Raw genomic sequence first — 12493 nt, 5'->3', positions numbered from 1 at the left:
CCCATCCTTTTAACTATTGCTAGTAAGATATGGTTCCTTATTACTCTACTATCTATTAATGCTTTAAACTGTTAATCTTACCATTTAACTTATAGGTTTAGGTGTTGTCCTTAAATTCCCTTAAGGGTTTAAGGCTTTACTAATAGTTCCCTTTAGTCCCGTAGGCCTCTACTTTTCCTAATTATTAGCTGCTTAATCCTGTCTGTACTTAGTCTATTTTTAGCTAATACTTAGTTCGCTTTTTATCTTTAATATGCTATAGACACGTATTTTCTGGGTATTTTTACTACTGTTGTCTGTCTAGGCATTCTTCTATAAGGAATCTTCCTAGTTAAAATATTAAGTCTCCTTAGCTTTACACTTCTACTAGGTGCCAACTATATATATATTTAGCGTTTTTATACTTTACCTTATCTAATACCTAATATATTCTTACTAGGTACTTTCTGTTCTTATCCTTAGGTGTTCTATATATATTATATATATTATCTATATATACAATTTATGCCAATATATAGTATGCCTAGTATCTTAGGTTAACTCTTAGCTCGTTTTTATCCTTAAGTTTAAACCTTTTTTATACTAATCTAAGCGTTACGACTTTATTCGCAGGTACTGAGATTTACCTCTTACTTCTTTAGTCCTCGAATTACTCCTTTAGATCTTTTAATATTATAATTAAGGCTCCTTTAATATAACTTATAGCCTTTTCCGTAATCGGGTGGTCTTAGATAACTTTTTTATCTAACTATATATAGAAATCTTCCCACTTATTATTATATCGTTGTCTATACCACTTTTAGTATAACTCTTTAAGTGTATACGGCTTGTCCGTAAGGAAGTATCTTCTTATTACGGCATTATAATAGCCTTTTATATATTGTTCCTTAAACCTAATTAGGATCCCTAGATCCTCTTCCTATTCCAGTTTAATAAGCTACTTAGCTCTTAGTATGCCTGTCCTTAGCCTATTAGTAATTCTTTATATAGGTGCTCTGTTCCTTATATAACCTAATATACTAGTCCTCTTATCTAGTTTCTAATTTTACTATAAGGTAATTCTTGCTCTAAATTCCTTTATAGTTTCTTTCTTTTCGCGTCTTATAAGTAGATCCTTAAAGTCTTCTTACTTCTTAATCTTATTAATAGTCCTTATTTATATCTTAAAATCTTAGTTCTATAGAATTCTTAATCCTAAGCTTACTTCTGTCTTAAGCTTTACTCTTACCTTAGTCTAACTAGACTTAGGTATTCTTATCTTATCTTAAAAGTCTTAAATCTTACTTATATCGTCTTAAGAGTTTTATACCTATGGGAAACTCTATCCTAAGCTTATTTATATATCTTTAAACTAAGCTATTGCCCTACTTTATCGGTTTTTATCTATTATAGGTCCTTAGGTATGCCTTATCTTATCTTAAAAATCTTAGTTATCTAGCCTTTTACCTTTATTAAGCGATAAATTAGCACTAGCAGTTATCTGCTTACTTAATCTCTATAAAATACTCTTCCTTTTATCTTGCGAAGCGACGGATGCCATATCTAACAGTATTATAATTCCCGTTACTAACCCTTACTCTATAGCGGTCTTAGTTTCTACTTTTAGTATAACTTTTTTAAGGTTTATACGCTTCTAGTAAGCTGCTCTTATTGCCTTATTATCTATAAATATTTCACCTATATTAAACTTGTTATCTTTAATATCCGATCTATATATTAGTTTATTAATTCCCCTATATTTTAAAGATTTTGGCTCCTATAGCTAATAGCTTATGCTATACTTAGCGTTTTTATAAATTTAGTATACGTTATTATAACAAAACGTAAATCTTTTAATTAAACATTCCTTTATTCCTCGTAGTATACTATTATCCCTTTATATATATGTGTCTTCTACTAGCCTAGTTCCCTTTATTATATAGTAACTCTAACTATCTTTATAATCCCTTATAAAGTAACCTTATTTCCCGCAATTTATATAAGCTCTATTTTTAAACCACTAACTTTACTATAAAGTCCGCCTAAACATCTTCTACTACTAAGATCCCTAGTTTAGCCTTTACTCCTTAGTCCTATAATTACTAGATCCTTAACCTCTAGGTTTTTATAGTTTTTTACTCTATCTCTTATAGGCTTCTTTAGTACCGCTTAGGTCTATTAGCTTTACGCTATACCATAGTTTCTAATTTAGCTTTAGTTATTACGTACTCTGCGCCTTATATAACTATAGAACTCTATCTTAACCCTTCTTAGCCTGTTCCCTTTAGTAGATCTAATTATTAATCTTAGTTACTTAATCTATTAACTCCCGTAGGGTGTCCGCATCTTTTATTAAAATAATTATATCCTAGACTTTAGCCTTAAGTCCTTATTTATACTATACTATAAGCGCCTTATTATTTTACTTAACTTATATAGCTAACGTCTAGAACTATATTATATACTTAATTGCTAAGGTCTATTGCGTAATATCTTAGAGTTTTCTTTCCGCTATAGTTACTACCTTTAGGTCTCTAAATATTTGTATAAGTCGCTCTATAAACCCTTCCTAACTTAAAAATATAAATTATACCTCCTAATTAGTGGTCGTTATTCCGTTTGCCTATATTTCCATAAAGTAAGATTTAAACTATTTAAGTACCCTTCCTAATAGGAATAGTCCCGCATATACTATTTAATCTATAGGTGTTAGTAGCTTTACCCCTTCTTATATAACTTTAAAGTGCATTTATATAAGAAATCCCTTAAGCTTTAACCTCTCTCCTAAGAATCTCTTAATTAATAGTAATTTAATTTTTGCTGCTCCTATCCCGTTAATCCTATTTTTTAACGTTATATTATTTTCTATTAACTAATTAACTATTTCTTATAACTGTCTAACCGTTATAGGTTGCTATAAGTTAGTATCTGCTATACTAGTATTGTTTCCTAACCTTAACATAGTTGCCGCCGTCAATAGCGTTGTAGTGGCTGCTTTTAGTAGCATATTATTTAACTTTCCGTATTTAATACCGTAACTAGGTAGTAATTGTATAACAAAACCTTATAGTAAGTACTACGGTGGGCTTGTTAATAGGCTAGGTATATAGGTAATATAAATTAAAGTTAATAACGTAATAATACTAGTGGAGTGGTTGCTTAATAGATTAACTCTAATTATATTCTAAGAATTACTATAAGGAGGAACTATCTAGGTAGGGACTAAGGGTCCTTAAATACACAACCGTACTCCTATAAAATCCTTCTTATATATAATATACGTGTGCTCTATCTACTCTATTACGGATTATATAGATCCTATAGATTATATAGATCACGTTATATAACCTTAGTTACTATTCCTCGTCATATAGCTCTATCGGCTCTATCCTGGACCGTGCCTAGATTAACTAACTAGCTTCTTCCAACTCTTCTCCAAGTAGTCGTAACATTGTACTTAAAGCGTCCGTAACAAAAGGCTCCCTTTTAGGTAGTAGATAATACCTATTTTACTATAATAACTAAAACGCCTTAATGTAGGAATAGAGCCTGTTTAGGTGTTGTAAATTTAGAGCAATATTACGCGACCGTCCAGAAGTACCGATCTAACTTAAATTATGTAAAATCGCGTGCGAAAATACTTAGGGGTGGTCGCTGCGCAACCTTGTGCGGGGTTCGGGCGCGTTATCAGCAGGACCCCGGGGGTGGCCCTAACCTCGTATTAACCCCGGTCGTAACCCGCCCCCGATATGTTAATCCAAAATCCCAGGGTGTACTTTAAGGCTGCCGTCGCCAGCCGGCGGTGGCCGAGGAGCTAGGCTCGTATGGACCTTTCCCATATTTAATTTGGCCGCTACTAATTGCACACCCCCTAATTACTGCGCGCACACCCCCCAATTACTGCTCGCACCCCCCCGAAACAGGCTTAGATCCTTCCACTTCAAGTTAGAATATCACGTGTGTTTGACTTGTTTACACCTAAATCGCGAAAACAACACTACGCGCCCATACTAAGAGCCTGCAATTGTAGAGCGTCGTCGCGGTCGCGGTCGCGCGGCTGGCTGGCTCTACTGCTGGCTCTACAAATCGCATCAATAATTCTACTCAGCGGGAGCTCTTAGTACTCGAGCGAAATACTGGCTGCACCACCCGTGGGTGCACGTGGGCATAAGTGCAGGCGCAGGTGCGGCGCGGGCGCGGGCGCAGATGTGTCCATAGAGGCAATCTACAGATGTTTAAATAGAGACAGTAGCACCCAATCTAGTTCTTACGGTGCTTCGCAGAGCACTCCCGTAGTCCTACCAGTTAACTTAGGACAATCTTAAAGATATTACGGAGGTGCATTGCAGAAGTCTTTGCCGGCCCTGCCTAGGTTGAGCCAAAGGAGCCCGCATGTAGCCGAAAATTGGGCGCATTTTAAGCCGGTTTTAGGGGACCTTAGGCGCCATTGGGCGGCTTCTAGCCCGTTGCCTTACCAACCTTAAGGCAGCCACCGCCCATAAGACCGCCTAATAAGGGCGGCGAAGACTTTTGCAACGCACCTCTGTATATTTTAACACTTTGATTTTCGCGATTTGGGTGTAAACAAGTCAAACACACGCAATGTTCTAACCTGAAGAGGAAGAATCTAAGCCTGTTTAGGTGGGGCGTGCAATTAGTAGCGGCCTTAATTTTCTCTCGAATCCATCGTCGCCTCTTCTACGAACGTCACGTCCATCCAGTGCAGAACTTTCACACTCGCCCACGTCATTCAATGGCGTTCAACTTGAGAGTTTCTCCCTCCGGGATTATCGGCCGCTTCTTGTGTCGCGTAGACTAGAACCAGATCGGGATCTGCTCAGCCATTCGTTGGTCTTATCTCGTTTCTGTCACGTAGAATCTTCCCAATACACCCTCTTTCCTCGCTGAAGAAGACCATCAAAAAATCTTGTCAAACTAGGCATCGCAGTAGCCTTTTTATTCATCGAGAACTCCCCACCTACGTCAATCGACATTGGACATGCACATACTCCACGAACGACATCGGAGCTCTCCCGCCATGCCTCAAGCCACCTTTCCCGCCCTCGGCCTTCCCCAATTGCGATGGCTAGGAATGAAGGTCACAAGCTAGTTCAGTCACTTAACTTCGGACGGCGTTGATCGGCGAAGGCTTCAAACTCTTCTAGAAGTTCTTATCAGGTGCCTTTTCAGCCTCGCATGCCGTGTGGCGCTTCCTGTACACCATCTTGAGATCGAGAGCCAGATCGAGACTGAGAGGAATACAGATGTTGACATGCAAAGAAAGCAGTATGTCTCAGGATAGGTATTAAAGGACAGCGAACCCCAGCTGCATCTTGTAGTTATCGACCAATTACCCACACCACCAGCCATGCAAGGCTATATCTCCTCCCCAATTTCTCCCTCATCCTAATCCTCCTTGCCCATCCCCCTCCAACATCCACCCAAGCCAGCTACCAATACAATGAAACCATCACCGTAAGCCCCTCTTCCCACCCCCTTTCCTACCCTCAACCCACTACCCCCAGTTCGACGACCAATCCCTCGACCTCTCCTTCAGCAACACAACAAGCCAGCTCCTGCTCCACCCGGCCGGCGAAACCCAAGGCATCTTCTTCAACATGTTCATAACGTCGTACAACGGGCTCACAGGCCTAAAACCCAGCTCCGCGCCCAACGTCCTCGTAGCACGCTCCCTTCCAGACATCTCCAGCAACCTCACCGTCGCCTATCCCAACTCCCCCTCTCCACCCTCTCCCTCACCTCCTTCTCCTTTGGCTGCGAAACCGGGCCCCGGAACGCTCTCACCACCGTACCGCTGGCGTGCAGTTAGACGGTTAGGGGTATTCGATAGGACGGATGCCAGGGCAGGCGGTCCCGAGTCAGACGTTCCGGTACGAGCCGCCGCTGTTGGCGTCGACGGCGGAGATGGTGAAGGTGCGGGTGAATACGTCGCTGTTTGGGTTTTTGGAGGCGTATGCGGTTATTTTTGATGGGGAGTTGCCGGTGCAGGAGAGTGTTGGTGGCGCGGATGGATAATTTTGGGGTGGTGGTGCAGCCGAAGTAGAATGTGGGCTTGGGGCATTTGGGGCATTTGGGGTAGGATTTGAGGTGGAGGGTGGGGCTTGGGAGTCGATGGTTGATGGTTGTTAGAGCTATCAAGTAGTGTGAAGAGAAGAGCCGCTCCTTCTCGTTTCGCAATTCTTGCGTTTTTCGTTTCCTTCTACGGCGGCATAGGAACTGATCTGTTGCTCGCCATAGACGACGATGCAGGCGCTCAACGTCATTATAAGGTAATAAAACCTCATCAGCAGAAATCCCGTCATTCCATTCCACCATCCTTATATCATCTCACGCCCTTCGCCTCCAGCTCCACGTCTTCATTCCCAAAGCAATCCAACGCATTTCCCATTCCGTAAACTGCGCAAGCCCCATCACCGTCCCCATATCATCTCAACCCCTCTCCAACTCGCCAAAAAAAGAGAAATCCAGCACGTACATCGCAACAGGCCACGGCCGTATCCCCGCATCATCGACCATTCGCAACGCATTCCCCTTTCGAATCGGTGCCATGGTCCATATTCTGTATCTGCTGCATTAATACCATGTGGAGTTGCAGTTCAGCTTTCAAGCTTCAGAATCGTGTCCGAGATACCCCAACACCTCTTCTAGGATTCTAGCAGAATGCGGGGCTAGACTCTGGGTCCTATGTAGCCGAGCCAACCCTGCAGAACGCATGTGAGAATTGGATTAAGCGCCCATAAGCAGAGGAATTAGCTGCAAGAAAGTTACACGACATATATTACCATATTTCAATCCATACGAAGTTACACACTGCTGATGTCAGATATTCCTTCAATCTTCACACACAAAAATTAGGAATATCACGTGTTCGTAAAGAAAGCACCTGGGGATGATCATGAGCAGGAAGCATTTCCGAGGAACAACGCCCATACAGTCAATAACTGCATTACTGAATCCTCCAACCCGCACCAATGTTTCAATTTTACCAACAGGCCTAATCCATGTGATTACATCCGGAGGGGTATAGACAAAGCAGAAATTACCAAAGCAGCCATCTTCCCAGCCCTTCATCGTAGCCAAAGTCCAATTCCTAAATGAGGAACCAATCCATGTGTGAGCGAGGTATAGCGTTCCGTGTTTATCAGCGCTGGGTCGGCAGCTCATTATACCCAGGATGCGCCGGCGGCACAGGATAAACGGGCGGTGGTGGCGAAGCAACGGGACTTGGTACACTAGACGGATAATATGCAGACTGATGCGGCGTACCCTGCACACCAGCCGGGGCCACACCCACGGCGAGCTGAGCATTCTTCTCGGCCCCTGGTGCCATGCCCATAGGAGTGGGAGGGGGCATGTATTGGTATTGCATCGAGGGTGCTTGGGGCTGCGGTTGCTGTGGCTGATTCTTTCCGCGTCTGAGAAGGAGTACGGCGACGACTATGATGCCGATGACTGCGAGACCACCTACGGCTCCTCCGACAATGGCGCCGACCGGAGGACTGGAACTCTTGTTGTCATTGTTGGTGGGCTGGGCGGTTGGGAGAGGGCCGCTGGAGGAGGGGGAATTGATGGGGCCTGTGCCTGTGGGCACTGCGCTTGACGGTTCAGCACTTGAGGGTTCCGCGGTAGAAGGTGCTGTAGTCCCAGGAGCTGAAGATCTGTGAGGAACAATGGAAGCGTTGAGAGGAGAAGATGGGACTTACTCTGCCCTGGAGTTCGCTCGTATACGGTATGGCCGGTAGTGGGAACATCACCACACCAGTATGCTGTTTTACTACTCGAAGCTCCTACCGAGGGAAGGAGAACGTCGTATGTGCAGGTCCATAGCCCGCCAATGCCGCTTTGGAAATAGGTTAGAGAGGTAAGAGGGATTGGAAGTAGAAAGAAGCTTACCAGTAGCTCGATGTTGTTCCCCAATACATATATCCACTCGTGTCGCAGGAATAGTAAAGATTGCAGCGGCCTACGGTGCTACAGCAACCCCACAAGCTTCCTGAAGATGAAAAGGTAGCGCCATAACCGCAAGTATTTGCGTTCCCTACAAATCATTGAAAGGACAATAAGCTCGAGTTAAAGTCAGAAAGCGGGACAAGATCAACTTTACAAATTGTTGTCCCATCGCTCACAGTAACGGATCGCCAACCATAAATGGTAGGGTCTGCTCTTGGTAATACCGCCCGAGCTGTGATTACAGCCTCTGCAGGACTGACCTCAGTAGCTCCGACGAAGACGCTGAAAAGAAGAGAGATGAACAATTGAAGCATGATGAAGGATAGATATCAAAGGTTTAGCCTCGCGGATTGGAGAGACAGCAAGTGAGAATGAGGAGAGAGCACAGGACGCTCTTATTGCTTTCCCTGGACAAAAGTGGTGCCACTTCACAAGGCTGAGTCTCGTACTTCGTGTTCAACCCAGGAGAGGAGTAGAAGTGGCTCCAGGCCTCGAGGAGGGTAAGTGGAAAGAGCCTTGGAAATATCGGCTTGGCAAAGCGCCATCCATTTCCACACGGGAACTTGACACAAATAAAATTTTATAGAACCCAGGAAATTGGGACACGGCTTTCTCCAAGCGCGGGGTTGCAATAGAAGCCATATCGCTAACATTTGAGGTTGCTTATGCTGTCTGTGATAAAGGATAGACAATTAAAGCTGAAGTCTTTCAGCTGCGAGAAAGACGGGAGGGTTTGTTTTGTCCGCCAAGAGAAACGGGACGATCCAAATTGAAGGATTTGCCAAAGGATCAGGTGCCAAGAGTACGCGTGGCATCGTAATTGGAACTGCTTCAGCCCCATAGATTGATAAGGTCAGGTCATGTTGAGTTTGTGTAAGGGGAATTACAGAAAGGTAAGGTGTTAAGGGAAGCTTTTGACGGTAAAGCTTAGCGCCGCGCCGCACTTAGCCTAATACAAACAAGCTATATCAGGGGTTAGTTATTATCCCATGCGCCGTTGATATAGGCGCTATCGTAAGCGAACCAACCAAATCGTTTAGATTTTTGATGTTTTGATGTTCGCGCACAGGCCACAAATCGTGGTAGCGCCTTAACGGCGCATGGGATAACTCATCCGTTTGTGTGGCAACCATTTCAAGGACTTTTCGTATATGCACGCTTCATAAGCCAATCTAGAGGCTCTATACCGTATAGAGCTTGGTGTTAAGCCTCTGGTCAGTGCGATTGCTCGGCAGCAAGGGTGCTGGCGCCTCATTGACGCTTGGATATTATATAACCGCTGGTTAGACCGTTTAACCACTTGTAGCACTTAATATACCTTATTTAACGTATATAGTGTGTCCTCCCTTATAACCTTAAGCTGGTCCTTTACCGGCTTATCCTTATTAATGTTAAGAACGCGTATAAAGCGGATAGGTGGCAGTTTAGGGGAGGACTCTAATTAAAGATTTTCCTATATAATTAGCAGCTGGTTAATATAGAAAGGTGTAAGGGATATTATTGCAGCCACCTCGGGTTGTCCTTAGGATAACCCCCGGACGGCCCTTGGATGGTCGCTGGTCATATACCAGAGGTATATACCCGTACTATATAGTCTCTACAATCCCAAAGGCCTTACCTTCTTAAGGATTTATCTCTCTTACCAATCTATCCTATTCTATAATTGTGTCCTTATAGCCCCCTATCTATAAAGTCCCCTTATATTTAAATCCTTCCTACTCTATTTAGAAGGGCAGCTGGCTTAAAAACTAGACTATTTATTTATATCTTCTATTTATAATCTACCGTCTCCCCTGAAAAAACTCGCGATAACCTAAATATGTAACGGAACCTTGTAGCAGGAACTACGGTGGGCTCGTTATTGGGCTAGGTGTATAGGAAATGCAAATATAGAAGTTAACAAGTAATAATAACTGGTGGAGTGGTTGCCTAACAGATTAACTCTAATTATATTCTGAGAATTACTATAAGGAAGGAACTATCTAGGTAGGGATTGAGGGTCCTTAAATACACAACCGTACTCCTATAAAATCCTTTTTATATATAATATACGTCTTATATATAAGGTACGTAAGTTCCTTTCATTTCTTCCGTTTAATACGTAGCATATTATATAACCTTAATTACTATTCCTCATTATATGGTTTTATCGGCTCTATCCTAGACCGTACTTAGATTAACCAACTAGCTTCTTCTAACTCCTCTTTAAGTAGTTATAACATTATACTTAAAGCGTCCGTAACACTATCTCCCTCCTCTTTATCTTCGTCCTTAAAGATTTAAAACATCTCTAAGTCGTTTATTAGAGGTATAATATTATTACTTATTATACCTAAAGCGGTTTCTTCTTTACACGCCTAACGTCGTGCTTACACTATCGCTGCAATATTGTCTCTTAGTGAGATTATACCGTCTTTATATTCTTGTTGTTTAAAAGAGGGGTTAGTCTATATTGCGTTGGCAAACCTATTTTTATAATAACCGTCCTCTTATTTAAAGTGCACTAAAGCAAATATTTGTTCGTCCTATAACGTTTGCTCTACTTCTAATGCTAAATATACGCGACCTATTACTCTTAATAGCCGTCTAGTTCCTTAATTGATTTATCTTAGGGTCTTATATTCAATTTACTGCTACACAGCTAGATGGTAAACTATTTTAAGCCCTTATTAAGTTAGAATGTTCTTATAATGCGGAACAGAAGGCCCTAGATGCTCGGATCGCGGCGTCTACTTATTTACTTTATCTTAAGAAGGTTCGTAAGAAGGTCCGTTCTAAGGAGTAGAAACTTATAAAATAAGGTTTATAAAAACTTGGTAATAAAAGAACGGATTCTCTTCTAATAGAGAAGGAAATAGATTTAAGTAGTTTAGCAACTGCTCTTCTTAGGTCCCCCTTAGGTAACTTATTCTTTAGTAATCCTTTTTTATTAATACTGCCTAACCTAATCTCTTCTAATACTCCTATACCTTACTTATAGCGTTCTTTAAATTCTCTAGTAGTTCCTAGGTAGTTTTAATATAGCCTATCCACTTAACCTTATACCACGTTTTATTGTTAATGTCCTTATAACTAATAATCCTTAAAACTTACTATTTATCTTCTTCCTGTCCTTTATACGTGTCTGCTTTATAAACTAATAGCTTAATATTCCTATATACTGGCTCTAGCATTATAATATACTATATAGGGTAGATCTTTATTTTAGCTGGTAGGTTTAACTTAAACGTAACCGGTGAAATCCTCTAAATAATTTTAAAAGGTCTTAGTCTAACGTAATCCAACTTCTTACTTAGTCATTCACTCTTAAAATTTTTGTATAGTAGCTACACTTTATCTCCCTTCTTAAGATCTGGTCCCTTAGATCTCTTAGCATTATAATACTTTTTTATTCTTTTTTATATTTTCTTTACTAATTCTATAAGGTCTATATAAAGATTTATTAATATCTTTATTTTTTCTTTAGCTATACTACTTGTTTTCTTCGCTTGCCGTAGTAATAATAATATTCTTGGCTTATATCCATAATTTGCTTTAAATGGTAATATGCCTATTCCTTCTTAAGGTGTTATATTATATGCAAACTATATAACTAGTAATAGCGATACCTAATTGTTCTATACGTAATTAATATAATGCCTTAGATACTACTCTAGCGTCTAATTTAATCTTTCTATTTAACCGTCTGTCTGAGATAATATGCGGTAAAAGTTACTGCTCTAATTCCTTACTCTACTAAGAATACTTTTTAAAATGCTGCTATAAATCTTAGATCTCTGTCCGATATAATCTTGCTTAGTACTCTATACCTTATAAACACTTCTTTAATATAGATTCTAGCGATATCTTCCACTAATATTTCTTCTATATATGCTATAAAGTATCCCCACTTTATAAGCTTGTCTATTATTATTAAGATTGCGTTATAATCTTATCTGGTAATAGGATCTCTTAACTTTAGTAACTTAATAATAAAGTCCCATAATATAACCTCCTATGGTTTTTCTAGTATTTTAATAGGTTATAACCCTCCGTATGGCCTATACCTTATTAGTTTATTCCTTTAGTAATCTGGATACTCCTTTATTACTTTTCTTATAATATTCTAGATTTTATTAATAATATATTCTTCCTAAAGTCTTAACACTAAGCCTATAGCTTTATTGTGTCCCTAAGTTAATCCCTTATAGAATTCTTCCACAAATTGCTCTGCTATGCTTTTTAGGATATACTTTACTTCTTAATTTTTATATATATCCGTCTGTAAATCTTCTAGCTATGCTTTTAGAATCCTTTACGCCTAAAAGCTTTTTAGTGTCTTGTAGACTTTTTCTGGTTTATTACCTTTCTAAGTTACTGTAATTTTTAGATAATTATACCTAATTAATCCGTCTATATCTTTTTGTAGTAAAGCCCCTAATGGCTTTTTATTACTTTATAGTTTAGCCTTTTAACTTAAAGCGTCTGCTTATATATTATTTGTACCCTTAGTATACTAAATCTTGAAATGGTATTCCATAAGCATCTCTACCTATCTAACCTA

The 12493-nt window shown here is 40.3% G+C and overlaps 2 protein-coding genes across 2 annotated transcripts; both read right to left on the bottom strand.

Moving 5' to 3' along the window:
* Window positions 1-5577: 5577 nt before the first annotated feature.
* On the bottom strand, window positions 5578-6728 carry K441DRAFT_249523 (uncharacterized protein). Its single transcript, XM_067640762.1, has one exon. The coding sequence runs from the start codon at window positions 6313-6315 to the stop codon at window positions 5806-5808; it is 510 nt and encodes a 169-aa protein (XP_067499697.1). The 5' UTR covers window positions 6316-6728; the 3' UTR covers window positions 5578-5805.
* On the bottom strand, window positions 6729-8430 carry K441DRAFT_249537 (uncharacterized protein). Its single transcript, XM_067640763.1, has 4 exons — window positions 8105-8430; window positions 7894-8038; window positions 7704-7840; window positions 6729-7650 (listed from the first exon to the last, which is right to left on the bottom strand). Exons 1-4 carry the CDS (start codon window positions 8262-8264, stop codon window positions 7142-7144), a joined length of 951 nt encoding a protein of 316 aa, XP_067499696.1. The 5' UTR covers window positions 8265-8430; the 3' UTR covers window positions 6729-7141.
* Window positions 8431-12493: the final 4063 nt, after the last annotated feature.

Source organism: Cenococcum geophilum (assembly GCF_001692895.1).
Source record: "Cenococcum geophilum 1.58 unplaced genomic scaffold K441scaffold_49, whole genome shotgun sequence".
Taxonomy (NCBI): domain Eukaryota; kingdom Fungi; phylum Ascomycota; class Dothideomycetes; order Gloniales; family Gloniaceae; genus Cenococcum; species Cenococcum geophilum.
The sequence above is the reverse complement of the archived record's forward strand: the minus strand, read 5'-3'. Positions and strand labels throughout refer to the sequence as shown.

Excerpts from the sequence above, each read along its gene's own strand:
- K441DRAFT_249537 (XM_067640763.1), bottom strand. The coding sequence starts at position 8,264 with ATGCTTCAATTGTTCATCTCTCTTCTTTTCAGCGTCTTCGTCGGAGCT. Across the intron at positions 7,841-7,893 it reads GGAACAACATCGAGCTACTG|CGGCATTGGCGGGCTATGGA; the intron begins GTAAGCTTCTTT and ends CTATTTCCAAAG. Across the intron at positions 7,651-7,703 it reads CGAGCGAACTCCAGGGCAGA|CTCCTGGGACTACAGCACCT; the intron begins GTAAGTCCCATC and ends ACAGATCTTCAG.
- K441DRAFT_249523 (XM_067640762.1), bottom strand. The coding sequence starts at position 6,315 with ATGGTGGAATGGAATGACGGGATTTCTGCTGATGAGGTTTTATTACCT.